The following is a 22556-nucleotide window of genomic DNA, read 5'->3' on the forward strand; positions in this document are numbered from 1 at the left end:
AATTCATAAATGTTCTACCCCTTCGATCTTTTCTATGTCCAATGTGTTATTAATTCTCCGCCAGGAATTTGTTATCACTATCCTTATGTAATTGCTTTCCGAGAAAGTACGCACAAAGAGCGCATTTGGCGTTCTGCCAATGAATGAATTTGCCTAGCCTAGCTCTAGCTAGTGAATATACAATTCAATAATACAATACAAAACAATACAATATTCTTTATTGTTCATTCGTTAAGAATTACAATAGTATCAATACAATAGGAATTGTACGTGTTAATTTCCATAAAATTCCTTTATTGAGTAGAAGGGTCTTGCGATTAGCCACTTCTTCAACTCCTGGTGTAGCTTGTTGCCAGTCAGGTCTCTCAGGTAGTCAGGAAGATGGTTCCTCAGTTTGCAGCCGGTGTAGGAAGGTTTTTTCTCCCAGAGTTGTTCGGTGAACTGGTTGGGCAAATTTGGAGCCATGACGGGTGTTGTAGTGGTGCAGGTCTTGGTTTCTTGGTGGGTTTATTTCATTTACATACTTTATGGTTTCAAGTATGTAGAGTTGTTGTGAGGATTCCTAGGTTTGCGAATGCTAGTCTGCAAGTCTGTGGTGGGACAAGGTTGGCGAGGTAAATTTGTTGAGCACTTTTTAAAAAAGGCGCGAGTTTTATCAATAGACTCTCAACGAAGCTACATGGTATTTATAGTAGGCAGGTTTGGACAAGCTCTTTGCAATTCCACAATAAATGTTTGAATTGGAAAGGTTTACAAACATTACCATTTCTAAAAAGTTGTAAATTCTGTTGTGATTGTGTTAAAGTTATCCTGTATATTTGTTGCTATTGGTGTGGTGAAAATATTGTATACAACTTGCTTGAAAAGGTGTTGTACTCTCATCTGTGCTAGTACTGTAAACACTTAATTCACAGCATAATTATTGGGATCATTTTTATTATAGTTGCCAATTAAAGAATGAACACCTGTCAACCTTACGGAGGTGTGTACCATTTCCAGGGCAACCTCTGCTCTTCTCTTGTTACTTGTTGACTCTGTATTATTGTGTTGCAGCGTATAAGCACGGCCAGTGGGGACGGCAAGCACTACTGCTATCCTCACTTCACCTGCGCCGTGGACACTGAGAACATCCGGCGCGTGTTCAACGACTGTCGAGACATAATACAACGCATGCACCTTCGCCAGTACGAGCTCTTGTGATCATCCTTCCCCCTCCTGCCTTCAGTTACGAGGACTCCTTTAGTTCTTGTATCGGTTTAGCCTGATTTAAGCGTCATTTTTCTTTTCGCTCGGATTCTGTGTGAATTGCACTACTGTAGGAAGTACTTTTGACGGCTCTTGTCCCTGAGAAGTCCTGTCGAGCCCTGACACTTTGCGACTCTGTACAAATTGTTTAAATATAGAAAATCATTTTGTAAACGTCGTGTACAATATAATGGGATCTGATTTCTATATCCAGCGAGGTTTGTGTGTTTTTATATCGCTTAATTTGGTCGATGACTTTCTCAAACACGTCCCATTACATGACATATACTTTGGACATATATTCGTCACGATGTCTTACGTTGATGTTATTTAGTAGTCCTATCAGTATTAAGTGTGATTCGCTGTAGACCGGTCGGACACTGTTTTATCATTATTTATTACGTCGTCGGATGTCGAGTTATTCAATACTGAGGTGGAGGTTTTACCGTAGTAACAGGCCACTGTAGTGCAATTTAGACATTACTTTATGGTGTTTAATTACAGCAAATCTCTTTTTTAACGAATGACTTGTAGACGGTTTACAATTATTTCGTGACGGTTAGGGAATGTCATGAGTAAAAATCGACGTTTGTTACATCGTGTCATAGAGTGCACTCCCAAATGTAAAAACGATTTTTAGTTAATGCTTCATGAGTGGTTAGATATCTGTAAGTGCTACAAGTAATGGTGAATTACTGTAAATCTATAGCATTTAAAAAAAGCACAATTCATTAAAATGTTTGTGAGAATTTAAGTAATGTACCTTGAACGTAAAACATGATTATAAGGCTGTTTTTCGAATGTTATTTTAATGAGTTTTGTAAAAAATGTATAGCTATTAGAAAATGATTCTTACTTTAGAGATACATTTCCACACGATTCATTTTCATCTGTATCTACAGTTTTGTACAAATCCCTGACCTCTCTCGTATGTTTGTAGTGTAAATTTTATATTACCGTTTGTTTAACCTTATTTTTTAATACTTAGTGGTTGCTTCTTAGATACAAGATTGAGAAAAAACTGTGTTTTTAGACACAAAAATGATAGTAAAGCGCAAATTTAAAGTTAATTTATGTGACATTTTATTTTATTGTACTTTTCTTTTTAACGTTTTAATGAACTCGATGAAACTATAGAGCTATTTTATTAAATTTTATAAAAGTATTTATTTTTATATTTACAGAGCTATAAATTATTAACATAATTAATTTTATTGAATTTTAAATATAACTAGTATTTATATTAGGGGTGTGTGAGCAATTTCATTTTCATTACCAAGTTTATTACAAATTCTTGAATATTTATTGAGGCCAGCTCTACAATTTTTATTCTACTTAGGGTTTTCCTTATTCAATTTTACTTCAATTATGAGCTTTCTGACCGAAACCTCTTTTTTGATTTGCCGTTTGGTTAATTCTTAATACTATTAACATCCGTAATATTTTAGTGGTCAATTTACAAAGGGATGTAGTGGAATTGCCCATACAACCAGTAGTTTGTGTTTTAGGCTGTCTATATTTAACCGACGATGAATTTACCAAAATAACTCATAACTATTTATACTTTGTTGATTTTGTTATATTGTTATCTTATTATTGTTTCATTTTCATTAAGTTATGTTTGTGAAATGTTTTAAAAGATAGAAATTCTAGTCATTCAGCACTAAAGTGCAGATAATATAACGTAAGATGGCTAATGCGTTTTAGAATTGTTTTTATGCCTAAATTTTACTGGTCATTGTTATCAAGATAGAAAGTTTTATTTGAACATTATGTCCCGACATTTTAATGTTTTCGTACAACGGTAACGTTAAGAAAACATTTCACTGACATAATGAGACATCACAAATATGCACAAATGTGAATCGTAAACTGCGTAATGAGTTACACTGATAAACCGCAGGCCGCTGAAGCTTGGTGTGTTCATGTGCCATCGAAGTGCAGTATATAGACACCTGTAGGTGGTGGCGTACTATAGCAGTATTTGAGATGTACCATCTATACTTGAGACCGTTGCAATTGCCGTAGTCACATTTTACCCCAGAATATTTTTACATAGTTTTAATTTGTTGCAACAGTATTGTTTTTGTTATTTTTTTCTGTATCGCAGAAATACGCTTGTCTCGGCTGCCATCTGTGGATCGAAAGCTGCGCATTATCACCATAATTGTCACAAATGCACAAGCTTACTTAGTGAAGAGAAATGTATTTTATACCTAATTTCAAAATATTGTATGGGTTTGTTTGTTCTAAGAAAAACTGATACATTTATCATTGTCATAGAGAAAGCATGTGTTTTTTTTAATTATGTTAATTTATTTTTAAAAACATGTCTACTAACAGAGAGTACAAAAAATGAACCTTTTCCAACATCTGTAGATTTAAAAATAAGTATCTCGCCTCCCTCGTGTTTAAATCGTAAAGTGGTTTTTACTTTAAAGCAGGGAAGAGTCATGTCTCTTGTCACAATGATGAAAGTATCCGAATTTAAATGTAATTCTTTGGTAAGAGAGAGATCGAGAGTTTGCATTGTAAGATAGATTAAACTATTGTTTCTCTTGAATATTTTCAATCGAACCGGTATAAATATATATATATGTTTTTAATGTATATTTTAATTATTTGTATAGAATCTTGTGTATACTAGTCCCGCATAGTCGCACCGTTACAAACAAATTGTAAATTAACTAGTTAATAATGTATCGGTTTACATACCTCCGTCTGATCGGTATCCTTTCTCACTCCTGGTTCCGTGCCATGTCCTGTACGGTTATTGTTTCTTTGTGTTCATTTCATTCATGTGTACACGTACACGTGATATTTAAAGTATTTTTCTTATTATTATTTTTTAGCATCACTAGTTACCTTAATGTAAGTTACCCTAAATCAAAGTTACTGTAAAGAAAGATACATTCTACTGCTATGAACTTATCAAAATTAACTGTTAAATAAATTATTCTAAAATCAGTGTAATGTCGTTTATTGTTTATTCCCGTCTATATTTATGTAGTTTTAAATACCCCCGGGGAAAACCTGCAGACTAAGCAAATTTTCATTAGTGTGCTTTGTAACGTATTGGATGATAAAAATAAAAGCTTACTTGCAGTATCCAAAATCGCTATTGATTACCATCTTCAATTTAAAGATACTTTGCTCAAAACCTTATAATTGCCCAGAGTACTGATATCATGCAGCATCAGTGTGTGTAGCAGCTGTTCAGATGAAGGATTTTTGATCAAATTTCTCTCAAAAGTGAAAAGTTTTCTGTGTTTGTGGCAGGTAAAATCCAAAGAATACAGTGACTGCAATAAAAAGTCTTGATTATGACAAGTTAATATAAACGAATACAGTAAAACCTCACTACTCTCGACAGTCAATCGCTGACACGGCGAAAGCAAAAAAAGCAATTTTGTCAAAACATTAAGCATTGCTTTGATTGTTGAATATTCAATATTTTTTTGATGACTGTTTAGTGTTTACTCAATAATGTAAAAATACTCATGTATACCATTATTAATAGATAAAGAAATGAGATTTGGCCCCCCAGATGTCCCCCCTCAAAGTAAAATCCAGGCCTTGCCACTGTATAATAGTCATAAATATGTACTCTTTTAAGCTATCAATACTTTTTTATCCCTTAAGGGACTAGGCCTTAAGGACTAGCCCATGAGGAGACAAAATTCTTAAATAGCAGCTTAGGTCATGTTTGTATCAAATTGAAGGTCTTAGTAGAAGACATTGCCGCAAACCTGGACTCAAATGGGCAACGGAGTAAAAAATGGCAGCTATTTAAATATTTCTTTAATTTGCCTTTTTGAATCGTTGATCGGCTGCCATTTTTTACTCATTAGTTTTTTTTTAGCTAAAATTTGCTTCATTGCATTGTACGCTAATAAAGACCTTTGCCTTTACTTTGATGAGCAATATGGACCTATGCTTAAGTTTAGGATATTCTTCAGAATTCCAGCAGGAGCCCCTGAGGAGGTAGTGCATAACAGCATTGCAAATACAATGAATCTTTGAACAGCTGTCATTTTTGACTCGGTTGTCTGTTTGTGTTAGAGTTTGCAGCGATGTGAAGACCTTTAATTTTATACCAAACTCTAACTATGCTGCTATTTAAGAATTTTGTCTGACTCTTCGTGGGCTGCCTTAAGGGATAAAAAGTGATAATAGTTGAAAAGAGAAAAATTTACGGTTGTAGTTGTAATTGATATGCCAAGTCTCATTAATTGATCTATAATGGCAAAAAATATATTGTACCGTTTAGGGACTTTTCAATCACACTGTATAAAAAAATTATATGTAAAATTAATCTAATTAATTAATTAATTATTTATTTATTTGTATTAATTAAAACCCACAAATAATTTCAATGTTCTGGATAATTTGACAACCTCTAGTTCCACTCTAGGTCGAGGGCAAGTTATTGGGGTGGTGTACAAAGAAATTGATGAGGTACCAAAAAAAAGATACCGATAAACAAATTAACTCTTTGAGGGCTGTTTAGAGGAAACAACTGTTTAAAGTGAAAATGTCAATGTGCTCTCAAGTAACAATGTTTACAAAACTACTTTCACCTTGTGGTATTTTGATTTGTTTGATGTTTTGACTGATCAAGAAGAACACTTCCTAGAGGAAGTGTAAATACTAAATACCATGATGTATATTGGCACAGAAGATAGCAAGAATGGGGTAATGTGGAAATAGTTTGTTAGGGGTGTTATAGGTGAAAATTAGGCCTGTTCGTTTAATCTTAATTCTAGTTAAGACCTTTGACCTTTTCTCTTTGCACTAGGCAAGTATTCACTAGAAAAACAGGCCATGCTGCCTTCCAAGTTTAACTTCATAAAAAAGTGTGTGTTTTCGGCAGAGCTTAGTAATTTAGATCCTGTAATTCAGCCAGCGCTATCTGTCGGTGGCTCACATCAACTAAGACGATTTTGATAAAAATCTCGCTACAAATATAACATGGTGAGGTGATGGATTGTCTAGTTTTATTAATAATAGTCAAAGGTACAACTATCCACCACTGTGACGTAGTGTTGCGTTGCCCACACTGCAGCATGGTCTTTTTAGCAAATTTCACATATAGGGGATAAGCTTTTACTGTAGGTCTTATAGTAAGACCTAGACCCGGGACTGATTTACTTTTTCATTTTGAGGTGCTCAGAGGCAAAAAAACACCCTCCGTTTAGATTAATTTATATATATGTATTTATGCCAATATTTTTATCTTACCAAAAGAGAGGTACCGGAACTCCGCTCCACCAAATCGAGCACTATATACAGGCCTATATGTCTGTTAGTGTGATAACTCGAGCAAAAATGATCTGATTTTGATCAAATTTGGTTGAAAATTTGTGAATTTTGATCTTATTAGTTTTACCTCTATGTGCTCGCTGGGGTTACATCTAAGTGCCTAATTCAATAGAACATTCTTCAATATTTTTATAATCCAGAACTTTGCGCAGAAGATCTGTGAAAATAATTTTGAAGGCACAACAAGCTAAAACAACTGTACTGTATCAATATTTTCCATTTTTAAATTAATAGTTGTTTGGAAAATACAAAATATTGATGACAAAATGAAAGTATTTTCAGCGACTCTACAAACTCGTGCTTGGCAACAAGTAGGCTCATTTACACTTGGCGACTAACTTGCTGCTACTTTAGTCGCAACTACTACTCGCCAGCAAAATATACTCTTGAGTTCACACATGGCGAATTGTAGCGGCTACTTCAGTTTTGTTGTGTTTACTGTGCTGAGGAAAATGTCATCAGTGGGATTAAAAATGGAGGATTTAGACGTCTGTAGCGGTATTTTCTCACCACAATAAATTTGGAGGTTGCTTATAGCTTTTTTGCAAATAAATTTCAAATTGTGAGGAAATCGACCAAAGTGGAAGGTGATATTCTGAAAGAAAATACAATTTCATACAAATTATTTAAGTGTATTTCTTGAAAATGCTCAAAAAATGCAGCGTAAACTTGCCTAGAAATAGGAACTCTGAAGAAGACTTTTTTAATGTATTCTTGTATTTTTATTTTTTACTGCAAATAGTTATTGAAATGAAACTTTCATGAATATTTGCGAAACTACATGAATTAAACTTTCCAACGACCCATTAAATAATAAAATTGGTCCAGTAGAATTGTAGATTTAGTTGTACGATGTTTAAAACTGAATTTGCTAAGAGTAGATTACAACATTGGATTGAACAACAGTTATTTCCAAAATGACATTTTGTGGCTAAAACACTCTTTACAGCTATAAAGGCTCGTTCGCATTTGGTGACTAACTCGCCGCAACTTAGTCGCAGCTACTACTCGCCAGCAAAATATAATCCGAGTTGGCGAGTTGTAGCAGCTACTTTGGTTTGGTTGTGTTTACTCTGCTGAGGAAAATGCCATCTGTGGGATTAAAAAGGGAGGATTTAATGAGAACAAACCACATAGGACCTCAATTCAATATTATGGAATTATGATGAAATCGATATGGGCAACAATTTACAAAATATAAACTAAAATAGGATTTTTTGCTCTGTTTCAGCCTAAGGAACATCATTTTTGGACAATATTTTGATGAAAGAAAGAAGTTGATGTTGTAATTGCTTCTGCCTCCCTTACTCCTGCTTCAGCTCCATCCCATCGATTGTCTAGCTCATACAGTAGACCTACCTCATCTCTGAACAGACCATAAGCACAGAGTTTACCTAAATAAGAGGAAGTTTCATCAAGAAGAAAAATGAAGGAGTTGGTTTGGTCAGTAAGAAAATACAATCCTCAGACAATAAAGATATGTACTTTTCGAGGCGGAAATGGAGTCTGACAAAGGCTTGCAAGGGTCACTGACATTAGTTTCTCAGAAATAAAGAGGTGAAGCAGAAAACTATTCCTGGAACAATACGCTCTACATTATTGTTTGTCTAAGTACTAGTAGAATCTCAATCCTCAGGTCACACAACACCAACCTTTCTCAGTGGAATTCTGATTTAAAGTTACTGTAGGGTAATAATATTGTGTAGAGAATTAATTGTTACATGTCAATTTTAATAATATACGTAATGTATGTATCTATAACTATCATAATCAATTAGTGCTAACAGTTTGAATTACCTTCATAATCCTTTTTAGCAACTTGTAGATAGCTTAAGACTAATACCGAAACCCCTGGTTTGTGAGACCCCATTTTAAAAATAATGGAACCCGCGTAGAAACACACAAACCGAAACCCTGGGACTATGAGACCCTGCTTTAAAATACACTAACGCTGGGCTTCTGAGACACACATGTTATGAACAGACAACCTGTCAAGGTTCTAACCATTCAAAATGAACAATCACTATATCAATAGGTAGGGGAGGAAAAGGGGGGAATGGAATATCCCAAGTAAACAGTGTTGCCAACATGCGTTTTTGAAAATTCCCGTGGGCCTGTCAGACCGGGGTTTCGGTATTAGTGTTAACAGGAATCAGGAACTATTCCAGCTAAGGATTGCTATGATATTATTGTTGTGTACTCCATGTCCTTTTAACTTCTAGTCGCTGACTAGAAAGTCTTTCATGGGGTTAAATTGCCTTTCTCATGCAGATATTTTTGTTTGAGGATATAATAAATGGAATTACCAATCGCAACAAATTATTGTACGATAGTTTGTCCATTCTTAAATTTTCCAACCTTCTCAATACCTAGTGAATCTTATTTAGCTAATGGGATGATATCAGATCATAACATTTAAACCTTCAATTACATTGTCTGTTACCCCAAGTTCTTGAAAAAGCTCGATTCAATCTGTGACTATATTCAACCTGACAAGTGTAGTTTATCATTGCAAATAAAAAAAAAATTGACTTGCAAGTTTAAATAATATCAGGCTGTAACAAGACAATTTTTAATCGTAATCAAAATTTAGGTTATGGTGGTAAGTTAAAATAGTCATTTATTTTATGAAACGAATCATAATGGATTGTGTGGTAGCTGACATGTCTGAAGATCAAACTAACTACTTCTGCAATGCTACAACTCAGGTGGCCTAGCTCATTTTTCAATTGACTTAATTTTGATTTAACCTTGGTTTCTGTAAGGTGCGGTATAAAGGGGTCCTACTAAAGTTGTTATATTACCTTAATTTAAGTTTTTGCAATCCAACGCTAACTTTTTATTGTAAATAAAATCAATTCAGGGATAATTTTAAGCTGAAACTTCTTTATTGTACTTCATTCACAAAATTAAGGCGGTTTGAGGGTTTGTTGCCCCACTACTTAAACTATGTTTTAAGTTAGGATCAAGAGGAGGCGATATATTTCATCACTAAAACCGCCTAAATTTTGTGAACGGAGTATCGTCAGCCTTGGTTTAACAGGGTGTCCACAGAAAATTTGTCAATAATTTCCATATGACTTTCCATGACCATTTACCATTGATTTCCATGACTCATAAACTTTACTCTAAAATTGTATATAGGCCTAACATACACACGCGGTTAATACTGCCTAGTCAAGTAATTTCACAGAAAATACTGAAATTTGTATTAACACTGGAGTAATAAATTTTGCAAAAATATCGTATTCAAAATAAGGAAGGAAATAAGAAATCCCAGCCTCCTCCATCACCAAAGCTGGCCAAGTTCTCTCGAGCCACTTTCTTTTTTCCTTGCTGTATACTATTTTACTATTGGATTTTATTGAGTTTAGAGTTTACTAAATTAAGCTTTTAACTTAGGAAAGACTTAACTTGAGACAACTCCAAACATTATACAGTAACAATAGCCTATTTATATTCCAATTTGAGTTGTAATAATAAAGTTGTAACATTTCAATATTCACTACTGTTGCAACAATAGCCTACAAATATTAAATTCAATTATAAAAATACAGTAGGGAAAGATTGTATTGAGCAAACTCAAAACTCATTAAACCTCTGTAATAAATTAAGTTGTCGTGCATTTGTGAAAAACTGAAAAATACTGAAAATTGCTACAATAGTCAGGTTAAAACCGACTAGAGCATTGAAAAGTCCCATCAAATCCATCCATCATTGGGGATTTCCATGACTTTTTGCCTATTTCCATGACTTTTAATGACTAGAATCTTTTCCCATGGCTTTCCCTGACTATCTCTTTCCAGAATGTGGACACCCTGTTTAAGTATTATGAGGTGTAAACAAAAATTCACAGTGTATAAATAAAAAACAATTTATTATTTTGTTTATTCATTCTCCTCACTGCGGAGTCGGGCGTTGGCATTGGTTACTCTGATTGACAGTTGCTGTGCTCGCTCCACAATAGCCTTGCGCTTCTTGGACGACACAGCGTGCGCGATCTCTGCGCAGTACTTGCGGTTCTGCATCATCAGCACTTCAAGCTCCTGCAAAAAATCACAAGATAAAATTATATTCAGCCAACAATAAATCTCTTTCTGTCTGATAATATGAAACCCAATATTATATGAACACTTTGATAATTAATACTTTTTCATACCTGTATTTTGACACTACAGTACAAAATCGCCCGTCTTATCCGGACACCTTTTAACCAGACATTGGTTTGACCGGACTACACTCGGTAGAAGTAACATCTCTTTATCCGGATAATTTTTATCAGCACATCGGTTTAATCGAACTAGATTGGCACGAAGTGGGCGGTACTGAAACAACTGCTCTCGTGGGAAAGATTTGAGACCAGTGATTACGTGTCTAAATACAATGCTCTCCTGTCAAATACTGTATAGAGTATGCATTTAAACGGTCCGTTTTAACAAGATTTTTGGGACGTCGGTTTAACCGGAAAAATAGTTATCTGGACTGGCCTCGGTCCCGAGGAGTCCGGATAAGAGGGAGTCTACAGTATTAATGTAGGTACCACTTACAAATAAAGATTATTTGAATTTAAATTTGAACAAACATTATTTTAATTGTTTGATTATAGCTCAAAGGAAGTAACTTCAACAGTTAATTCCTCTATCTGATAACCAGTGTTGATGTAGCAAAGTACTTTGAGTATTCCACAAATATGCAGATACTCTTAGACCACTCTGCAAGGATAGGGTACAAACAAGCCCTAAACAGGTCTAACATCTGAATTAAAAATTATACGTTAAAGCAATATTTCTGGAAATCAATCTTAAAAGTTTCATTATTTGTTAATTATAGACATGGGTGGTCTTAAGAACCAAGATTATATAATTGGGGCTGCACCTTTTCACCTTGCATTACCAATGTCGCTTGCAAGTTGTAGGCCTACAATAATTAGGCCTGCCTAATGTCGCTATTCACTGTTGTGCTATAGGCCTAAATTAAATTGTCAACAGCTCCCGCGATGACGGAACTATCGTCTACATGTCCGACGTTCGCAGCGTTGATCGCCAACTCATCCCACGGTAACAACTCCATGACGAACGTTGTTTCTGTTATTTTCCGTATTATCCGACCTGGCCACGGCCGGTGAGGTCAGATAATCGAAATTCAACTGTACAGGTACTTGATTTCAAAATTAATATTTTTTGTAAAGTAAATTAATTTTTTGTCATACTGCAGCAAAAACAGCCGTTTTTAATGCATGTGTTGTGGTTCCAAAGTAGAATTTTTACTCTCTCTAGGGAGTAAAAATCAGCTGTGTTAAACAGTCGTAAATTTCGATTAAGTGGCATTACAAAAACTACTACCCCAATGAATGGGTTGATAGAGGTTCCACTGCCAGGTAATTTGAAAGATGTTACAACAAAATCAACTGTTTTGTCAATTGCATTTACCTCTCAAAATGATGCTAATTCATTATGTCTAGTTTAAGGTATTCCCTATATTTAAGCAAGTCAAGTCAAGTCAAAATTATTTATTCCATAAAATAAAAACAATATTACAAGCACTCCATAACATCACATCGCGATTGTGTAGTACTGTATATTCTAAAACCACCAGTGCTGATTATTTCAGAAAGCCAATTTTTTACAACAACCACAAACTTACCTTGACATTGTGAACCAAGACCTTGCGGAAGCCGGTGGGCAACATGTGTTTCGTCTTCTTGTTGCTTCCGTAACCAATGGAGGGCATCAAATACTGACCCTTGAACCTTCTCCTCACTCTGTTGTCAATACCCTTGGGCTTCCTCCAGCTTTTCTGAAAAACAATAAAAAAAAGGTTTATTGTACTGAACAATCATAGGCCTCATACTGAACAAATTAGAATCCATCAAGATGAATCTCTTAACCAGGGTTTATGAATATTTTTGGATCCGTTATCGATACAAATTTACCTACTAAAACAAGTAGACAAATACAAAACTCACCAAAACAAACTAACAAGCCCTCTCGGTATATCACAATTACAGCTGACGAAGGATTTTAAAAACAGCCATAAATAGCTCAAGTGAAACATTTGGGGTACTCTTAGACGTAAATTAAGTTAAGTACCGTATTATCACTTCATTGTCTACGGATTGTCCGTAATCACCACAACTAATCCTACACAAATAGATGGTTGGATAGTGACTTGATTTGTGGTAAATTGGAAATGTAGGCCTGACCACATACCTAAGTCTAGATGGATTCGAGTAAAATAGATCTAGCCTATCAAATAAAATACTAGATCACACTAACTATGTTATGTTGCTTCTGTGAGTACAACGTTAATTTTACAAACTAAGTATACCATGGGCCTACTCGCAACCAAAGTTACAATGAGCATTTTGGTCAAAATAATGTAAAAGTAAAATCAACTCACCCTCAACTTGATGTAACGATCACTCTGATGTCTGATGAACCTCTTGGTCCTCTTTTTGACGATCTTGGGACGATATACGGGTCTTATAGCCATGTTGATAGGTCTGAAAGTAGAGAAATTTTTTTAGGCCTAAGATACAAATACAGAGACTTACTTATTCAATCCTCCATGCTGATGTCACGAGGTATACAGTAAAACCTCTTTCCGAACGTCCACTAATCCGAACCCCTCATTGCTGTACACTATACACAGTATAGCAGTTCTTTATTGTATACTGTATTTAATTTACAGTAGGTACTGTTTATTCACCATCAATTTACTACTGTATTAAATAGACACTGTATTTTACTTTATAAAACATTTTTCCACTTTTCCCAAAATAATTTTGATCAATTTAAGCCATGTTTTAGCTTATGTAAAAACAAGAATATGTTCTGTAATCCGAACTATTCAATAGTCCAAACTACCTTTGGTCCCAATTAGTTCGGATTAAAGAGGTTCTATTAGGTACCTACCAAGATTCATATTTTCAGATTTAATTTTCATCTTCATGTAAGTTACGCCAATATTTAAACACGTCAACTGAAAATACTCGCCATTCTTCCATGAAACTTATTCCTAGGTTTGTACATTTAACTTACTGTATCTAGGTAGGACTGTCTTAAAATAAGCCTAGCCTTTTATCTGCCCATTTTAGTGAATTTCTCATCTGAATAATATATTAACCGTAGGTCTCATGGTAAGACCTAGACCACTTAACTTGTTCGTTTTGATGTCCCCAGAGACCAAAATCACCATCCAAAACGTTGATAGGCCTAATAAATATTAAACGTGTCACTTAGCGTAGGCCATGAGGCCTATTTTGTATTTTGAAAGCCTATTTAGGGTGATGCTTAACTCACTATTTCAATAACTTGGTGCAAAAATATTCTGGAGGTAACAATTAAAAACTTTGGAACACCTAAGCTTTACCTTCCTATCTCTAAATTATTTTACCTAACTCACAAATCCGCATAACTTAAAGCCCGGCCTACTTTCCTCACAAGCCTAAATAGGAACTGATTTAAGTTAGTTTACAACAATCAAGGCTCAGTTAAAACTCAGTTATAGGCCCTAATGCATTACCGATAACTTACTTAATTGTTTGAGATTATTGTCTTGGGGTTTTTTTCTGTTTTCCTTTAGTTTGTAATTAGTGTACACATAACTCACCAGCAAACTTAATGGCGACATTGAGAAGCAGACAAGAATTACAACAAAATATCAGTTGTAGCATAGTTTACGTAGGCTATTAAAGTTTTAATCCCCGCAGAAAAATTTGAGCAATTTTGATTTTAAGTTAAAGTACGGTATTTAGCCTAAGTAGATTTTGGTGGTTTAAATTATAAATTGCTAGGCTATTACTGCATTTGGCAAGTGTTTGGAATGTAGCACTGCTCGCTGGGGAGTGAATGTTAGGGCCAGGCTGGTTCTTTACACCTTTATACTATAGACATACCACGAACTAAACAACCTGCGCGGAAACGAAAAGATCACGTGGTTCACGCCTGTAGGTGTGGCGTACCATTCAAACCTGCGCGGCTCGAAATGGCCCAGGGTTCTTTTGTATCTGGTATTACTATAGGCCTATGTATTCATCGTTGACCAGTAGGCCTAATGACTGGATAGATTGTCAAAAGAAAGTTTACTGTCAACAGTGGGGTGCAGCGCAGCCTCATTCAAACTCATTTGTAGGCAAAGTTAATTAATTTGATGGTGGAATGATAGTTAAAGAGTTAAAAGCCCCCGAAAATCGTGCCAACCTCTTCCACCATTTCGTCATTGAGATCAAAACCCTAAATCAAGAAAACTGTCTATGTTTAGACTGCTGGGAAGCGACTGAGGGCATGTGAACCAGCCTTTTACGATGACACATTCTGTCACACTTGCTCTTTTATGGGCTATAACCCTCAGTCCCATTAGACTGGGAGAGGCGCTTCACCACAAACATTCACTGAATGCAGTACCTATACAGTATGGATTCCCATGGTTGTCCCCGTTGTCAAACAACTGTTGCTCCACCTCTAGTTGTGAAATACGTCAACCAAAAAGTTGACATAGCCTATGCCAAGCCAGAAACAAAATCATCAGTGAACTTTACCTACTAGGCCTAATGTGGGTTTCAACTAAGTTTTACTCACGGCATGGTAGGCATATGTTTAAGTAAGTTAGTGAATATAATTCAAGAGCCATGAAAATGTGATATAAGCTCTTATATCGAACAATTTTGGATCTTTTATAACATAAAGAGACAAAAGATCCATTGCAGTGTAGGAACCTAGGCCTAGGCATTGTTTAATCTACTTTCAGGTTAGGTCCTAATTATTGTAACTGTTATTCGCAAGAAACTTGTTCTGTGCAAAACAGAAATAAATGTTCAAAATCTAAAAGAGTGTTCATAATTGAATTACTACTTAAAAATGAAGGATTAACTAAATAGAGATTGATAAAATATGTTAAAATTTCTACAAGGCAACTTACGTCTGGCTATCAACTAGGATTTTACTCAGGAAAGAAGAAGTAAAATGTGGATTTATAGATAGAGTAGTCAGTCAGCAGAGTGGAGTGGAGCGAGTGTTGCAGCGAATTTCTTATTATTTGTCGGCTGTTTATACTTTGTACCATGAAGCTTACTTGTTACTTACAATACTCAAAGCTCAAAGCTGTTTGGGAAAAATATATAATCATACACTGGTCATCATTGATAAGATACATTTAGTTTGTCTGTGGCTTTATTGTATTTTAAAATCTGGATGCAGTATGGCACTATAACAAGTGAGTAATTAAATGTTTAACAAAAAACACGGTAAACTCTTGAAAAATCTCTAATGGTTGTCAAAAACGAAAAGAATTCTTGTGCAAGCACCCAACATTTCCGCTGGTCTTATTCTCTGCCAAGTATAAAACTATTTTACTGTTCCACGTGTAGAGTTTTGATCCATAGGCAATATACTATTTGAAATGAACGAACCATGTACGATATATTTATAACTTAAACTACCTACTAACACAAATGAATAAACAAATATTACTTGGTTAGCCAGTGGAAAATTATGCTTAATCAAAAAATGTTTTATAGCCTAGGTGCCTGAGCAGAAAATTCAGTCAAGAAACTTTTTCATACAAAGTTTGCTTGATCATTAAATCAAAACTATTAGAAAATTCAAAAGCTTCTGGGGCCATTTCATGATTCCAAGTAAATTTTTTCAAGTGTTACGTTTACTTCCAAATTATCAGAACTCCTATAACTAAACATATTTTCCGAACTCTTACTAATCCACAGTAGGCTAATCAAAAACCCAACGGAAATTCGACCAGTGAATTAAACAGAGTTTAGTTAAATAAACAAACTGTTTTATTAGTTTATACCATAGATAAAAACACAGTCCCTTGTTTTATTTATGTTTAAATGAAACTGTTAAAAAAGCAAGTAAATTAGTTCGGTACAGTGAACCACAAGTGAAGGGTTCTCTGTCATGTGCGGAGAAGGGGCTAGGATTATGCCAGCCGCTGTGCCGCCTCATGCATTGACGATCTTATAGATGTGGCACAGTGAGCAAGATGCAATAGGGAAGAAGGCTGCACCCCAGATATGGTCCTGAAATAATAAAAATGTAACAACATTAACATATTAGTATGATGACATTTTAAATGCAATTTTTGCCATAAAAAAATAAGCTGTATTTATTTTTACTACTTGCTTGTAACAAAAGCATGCATGTGTAATAATAAGTAAACAATATAATACTCACTTTAATAAATCTCTCACATTCAGCTCATCAGCGGCACTGATGAGGACATTGGCAATTAAAGATACTGTATAACCACTAAGTTTTTCTGGATTTTCGTTCGACTTATTCCTAACAATCTTAGCAATCTCAGCTTTTTCTGGCTGTTATCTTCTTATTTTCGGACGTAGCTTTTGGAATCACTCTTGCAGATATTAAACCATATTTTGTTAACGAATGCTACATTTAGAAGGGTTTTTTTTCTGGGGAGAATCCTAAAAAGCAATAAATCAGTTAAATCTAAAAACCTTAAATAATCAGTAGACTAAATGTATACAAATAAAATGTAAAAAAATGTAAAAAATGTATACTAAATATAAAAAAACATCACGGCGGCCAATGTTATAATATTTTATACCCTGCCTTTATTTCTTTACTTTGTGTTATAGATTGCTAATCACATGTTATTTATTATTTTGTTTTTGAAATTGACTGTTTGTACATAACTCATAACATGTTTCAAGTGTGATTAGTGAATTATTCAAGCCTTATTTTCTTCAGGTAAATATTCCCATTTCTAACAACCTACGAAATAAAATAATGTTTTATGAGTGGATAAAATTACAATCCTTTAGTACGGTGTTAGTAGAAATTATCTGGATCCCGAGCAGCGTGTATATGCGTTTACAGCCATTGAACCCAACAATCTTAAACCGAAGTGTTTGACGTGTCAAAGACCAAATTTCACATACATAAGTCAGAGACGGCTGCACTTTACTTTAGGTCCTGTGGTCCTACACTCATTCGAATGAAAATATCGATTATTCGATTGTTTCAAACGATATATCGGTTGGTTGGTTGGGTTAGGTTAGCCTTACCTAACTAACCAAACGATATACTGTATCGAATGAAACAATCGATTAATCGATATATCGATCGATATTTTCATCCGAATGAGTGTAGGACCTAAAGTAAAGTGCAGTCTCAGAGGCAGTTAATACAACTGAACATGGAGATAGGATTATAAATTTTAAGGTTGATAAACTATTTGGTCACGTTTAAGGAGTGGAGATACAGTATACCAAATTTGTAGTTTATTAAAAATTGCCGCATCAAATATTCAACATTCTGCATCGATTTTATATTTTTAGGGGTGCGGGTTTAACGTTGGGGGATAATGGGTGTCAATAAAAAGGGTTACATTGTTTTAATTTGACAAACACATAGGCATACTATAGAATATTTAATATTTTTTATATTTATTAAGTCTAGGCTATATAATTAAGTATTCTTAGATAAATGGATTATTCCCGACGTGGGGCATTCGCTAAAAAGTGCAAAAATAAATAATAGCAGGTTTAAAATCCAATGTGTTTCTACACAAATTATACTAACGAGTAACCAGCTGTCTCTGTAAAACAAGGTGAACAATATTTCAGTGGCAAAGTTGGTGCGGACAGTGACAGTGTTGACGGGCGAGAAATGTTATTGTAACAATAAATATCCCTCCTTGGACGTGACAAGGGTACCAACCTACAAGAGGAATCTTTCATTAACTGGTACCATCACTACAGCCTGCAATATAATATTGTCACCAAAAACTTGCGTGCCTAGCATGTTAAGTATGACACTAGATGTATTTTGTAAAACCCACTAAACAATCTATAAGAAAAATATATCCTCGACGCAGCAAACTCCTGCAGATGAGTGAGTGAGACTTGTTTATTTGCCTGATTGGATATATGCCCACTACTTCGATAATTCCTCCCTTATTCGTGGACCCTTTTTACCATTTGGCTTTACTTAATGATACTTAAATTCTTTAAAATATCCGTGACATCAGTTTGTTGTAAGATTTTCAAATAGTTACTGTCCATACTTCCACAGTACCATGAATACTTACATTACACCCTTGTCGTGGGTCCATGGCGTGATTGGAAGCACATGGACACAATCAAAAGAATATCGATTAAATCCACGAAAGTAAATAAAAACAGCTAGCCTAATTCCCGTTTTATATGTGTATATCTATTTCAATAATTTTAATTTAGCATATATTAAAACCTTTAATAATTAATTAAAAGTGAAAGTTTCTTTGAATGACAGTACAAGTACATACCGGTACTACAATAATCAATTACAACAATGGTTGCCAAAAAAATAGGAACTAAGTAATAATTACATTTAATACAGTCAAAACAATACTACTTAGACCTGTTGATAATTTCCATAATTGATTTATTTATCTCAACGGAAAATACCAATTTATACCATTTTCATTGCAGTAAAACACTAACGATACAGTATTACAACAATAATTCATAAACACGAAGGGAAATAACAATAACATCAACCGTAGTATAGGCCTAATCTTTTTACAATCAATTTTCATGTTAAATTGATTGGTATAGTTTATAATCCAACAATTAATTAATTGCTTACAGTAGTAGCGTATTAAAACATTGGCTAATTCACTTAACCAAAAACAGTTTTTCTTAACAGCTGATTAGCGAGTCATCTACTCGCATGACTTGCCAGTTTCTTATTGGTTCATTGTTGTCATTGTTCGCGTTGTTGACCGTTGCTGTATTTTCAGGTCATAACGGGCATAGAACGTGTAGCGAGTGTTAGTATTTATTTCGTGTAGTGAATTAGTGTGTTTAGTAGGTATTTACTTGGAAGTGTTAGGCGGTCGACACACGGGAAGACTGAAACCCAACTAAAGTTGAACCAACTGTTTTGTGACGCGATTACGGTTGCAGTTGCGTTGGTTACATCCGCACACGGGCGCGACTATAATTGAGTTGAGACAGTGAATTAGCTCTAATTTTGTTATAACGATACTCTGTAGGCCTACTGTGTATGGTGTTTGAAATGAGTAATAGAGATGAAAAAGCCCTGGTGTTTTATAAACAATCAAGAAAGCGTAGAGTAGAAGGTGTTGGGTACATCCTTATGTTAAAACAAATATTTAATGTAGGCTCTTTGTAGCTGCTGCTGCATTACAAGAAACAGACGAAATATTTCAGTCTATGTACAGGATGTCAAAAAGTGCTTACGAAGAGTTATCGCAGTTGGTATACCTGATCCTTGAAAAGCGCAATACAAATATGCGAAAAGTTGTTCAAACCAGGCGACTGAAATCACCTAGCAACCGGCAGGTCCGGTTGCTTAACGACTGATCGCCGACTGGTCCTCAACTGGTCGCATCGCAGTCGCACCGTGTGCACTGTCCCACCTAACTACATTGGTCGGGACGCTGGCGACTAGTTTGTCCAACTGGTTGCCGATTTCAGTTGGAAAACAGTCTTCCCGTGTGTCGACGGCCTTAGTGTCAAGTGACTTATTCTGTGATATTATTCAGGCAGATTTTCCTGTGAGATAGCATCTTTGTTCTGACGATTAACTGCAGTATTCTGGTAAGCGATTATAGTACTTGATTCTTGTTTAAAATTACAAAATACAACTTAAGATGTGCAATACATTTAATTGTTATTATCTGTTAATATTCTAGTTGGGTACAAAGTTTACCTACATTATGATTCAAAATTAATCGATGGTTCTATATTTCATGTACCGTATTATGTGTAGGGATTATTTAAATTCGTTCAACTAAATAAGCTTTCTTTGCCAAAACCAAATAAAATTTCGTTAACCATACCTATGTCTTTTAAAATCAAAGTGATATTTTTGTAAATTTTACGAATTGTTACAATATTATTATCCATTTTCCGATGGGATGCTTAGATAAAAGTTCTTCTTCTGACGTCCAGAGTCTAAAATGTCTTTTACTAAATTTAGGTTCCCCAAGTCACGGATATGGGAGCGTTAGTCAGACGTGGGGGGAGGGGTATTGAGAATGACAATGAATCCACAGGGTGGACCAAAACTATCATTGTACTGTATTAAAGATCATACGAATTGAATAGTATGATGTAACATACGATAACCTTTAATTAATTGTAAATGTTTGGTTTTAAAAGGCATAATTTTCAAATAGGCCTAAGTGGGTAGTAAAACACATCAAGGCAGGGATTATTTTTATGTCAAATGACGAGACTTTTAAAGTTTTATGAAGGTTCTCTAAAACTACATAAGAAAGTGTTGCAATAAATTATTTTAGCTTAGGTAAACAATTTTTAAATAAAACTATCTTTCAAAGACACTGTTTTGTGCGAAGATTAGGTTTTACCATGGGTTTAAAACTTTATTCTACGCCATCTATTGAATACCAATCAGCTGTTTAGAGAATTAGTCTTACTGCAAAAGGAGATGCAGTTGAAATAACTTAGAAAATAAGATAAAAATATTTCCCCCCCCTGCAGCAAACCTGCAGGCAGTCTAAGCGAGTTTCTATTTTCCTGATTTAATTTATAGTTAAGTCTATTTCAATAACATTAGATGTTAATAGCTTAGTAGGGCCTACAAAATGATTTTTTTTTTCAAAGTATGATTAACATATATCTACAAACAAGCAGACAATAAAAGTTTACCCAGTATTCCCTATAAGAATAACATAGACATTTTAAATTTACAACTTTTTTGAATTTTTCAGTAACTAATAACCATACAAAAACACTTATATAGGCCTATACCAAAAGATCAGTTTTAGGTCAAAATAGTTTAGTAAGAAATTGGGAAATGTTATTTACAGTAATAAGGGTTGAAATGAGAAAAACTCTTTTTTACCCCATAATACCCCTTAGGTAAAAAAACCCATTTCTATCGTCCGATCATTCTCTATGGGCAATTCGATAAAAATCAGAAAATATAATTTTATTAGTTACTAAAAATTGCAGTACATCATGAGAATAAAAAATATCGTTTAGGATAATGACGATTCAATCAAGATCTCTTAAGTCATATTTTCGTATCAAAAGCAACAGACCACGTGGTTGAAAACACAGACATTTCAATTCATGACCTTTAGCTCCGATATTTTTCCCGCGATGATACGTACGAAAGTCAGCAGAGATATTACAGTTTTGTACAGCTGTGTTGTTTACCCATATTGCCCATCCAGCGCCTTGTTTTGATGCCAAACTGCCCAAGCTGGCCTCTGCACAGTCGTTCTACCAACCTTAATACAAGGTAGCGAGAAAATCCCCCTTTAACCTCATGTAGAAACTCTTAAATGGACTTAAGGGTTTTTAAGTTTGACAATAGGATTATCCAATAAAATCTTCTTTACGCACACAACATTTTTAGCAAAAATTGTTGCTGATATTGTGTTAAAATGTTTAAATTAGTTTGTCACTTTATTAGAATGACTTATTTATCTACTATGTGCAAACTTTGGCTATACAATTGAACTATAGAAAGTTTCAAAAAGTATAAAGGTTTTGAATAATAATTGATCTCTTTTAGTTGTTGATGCTGGTCTGAGTTTATTTTCTTCTGATGATTGTAACAATAATTTTGAACTGGCGTAATATAATTAACACTAGGGTTGTTCGAAATTTAATAGCTTTGAGTGTTACTTAAGGTCTTGGGTTTAAGGTTCAATTCACCATAAAAGATATTTTGGTTTTAAGTTGAAAGGTTTTCATTCTTCTCCCAATTAGTTTTACCTTTTCATTGTTGAAAGATTGAAATTCGTATTAGAAATAATTTTACATGAACTAAAAATGACAAGGAATAAATCGATATGTTACATGTTGGAGTTTTGATGTAAGAAAATTCTCAAATTTAGATTAACGAATTACCAAATCAATTATTAAATTCTGGAGTTAGGATCGCAAAACAAATCTTGAAAATTGGAATCTACATGTAAGGCAGAATTTGTATTAAATGCCTTGATAAGATAAACCTTTCAACCATTTC

The 22556-nt window shown here is 34.5% G+C and overlaps 3 protein-coding genes across 3 annotated transcripts in view; 1 reads left to right on the forward strand and 2 right to left on the reverse strand.

The window, feature by feature from the left end:
* The window catches only part of LOC128994036 (guanine nucleotide-binding protein G(s) subunit alpha), a 44975-nt gene extending 40762 nt beyond the window's left edge, over window positions 1-4213 (forward strand). The window contains exon 10 of the mRNA XM_054418241.1: window positions 1054-4213. Within this exon, the coding sequence (XP_054274216.1) occupies window positions 1054-1200 (147 nt within the window). The 3' untranslated portion in view covers window positions 1201-4213. The remainder of the gene's footprint in view (window positions 1-1053) is intronic.
* LOC128994037 (calcyphosin-like protein) overlaps window positions 1-22556 on the reverse strand; it is a 145295-nt gene that overhangs the window by 93681 nt on the left and 29058 nt on the right. The gene's annotated exons all lie outside the window — the stretch shown is intronic.
* LOC128994039 (60S ribosomal protein L32) lies at window positions 10426-15571 on the reverse strand. The gene is made up of 4 exons (XM_054418247.1): window positions 15487-15571; window positions 12967-13069; window positions 12211-12363; window positions 10426-10613 (listed from the first exon to the last, which is right to left on the reverse strand). Exons 2-4 carry the CDS (start codon window positions 13057-13059, stop codon window positions 10455-10457), a joined length of 405 nt encoding a protein of 134 aa, XP_054274222.1. The 5' UTR covers window positions 13060-13069; window positions 15487-15571; the 3' UTR covers window positions 10426-10454.

This window comes from Macrosteles quadrilineatus, unplaced genomic scaffold (genome assembly GCF_028750875.1).
Source record: "Macrosteles quadrilineatus isolate MER2022 unplaced genomic scaffold, UCM_ALF_1.0 Scaffold_5__1_contigs__length_97177068, whole genome shotgun sequence".
NCBI classification, from domain to species: domain Eukaryota; kingdom Metazoa; phylum Arthropoda; class Insecta; order Hemiptera; family Cicadellidae; genus Macrosteles; species Macrosteles quadrilineatus.

Coding starts and splice junctions, on each gene's coding strand:
- LOC128994039 (XM_054418247.1), bottom strand. CDS start 13,059: ATGGCTATAAGACCCGTATATCGTCCCAAGATCGTCAAAAAGAGGACC. Junction 12,364..12,966: donor ATCGTTACATCAAGTTGAGG/GTGAGTTGATTT, acceptor ATTGTTTTTCAG/AAAAGCTGGAGGAAGCCCAA. Junction 10,614..12,210: donor TCTTGGTTCACAATGTCAAG/GTAAGTTTGTGG, acceptor GATTTTTTGCAG/GAGCTTGAAGTGCTGATGAT.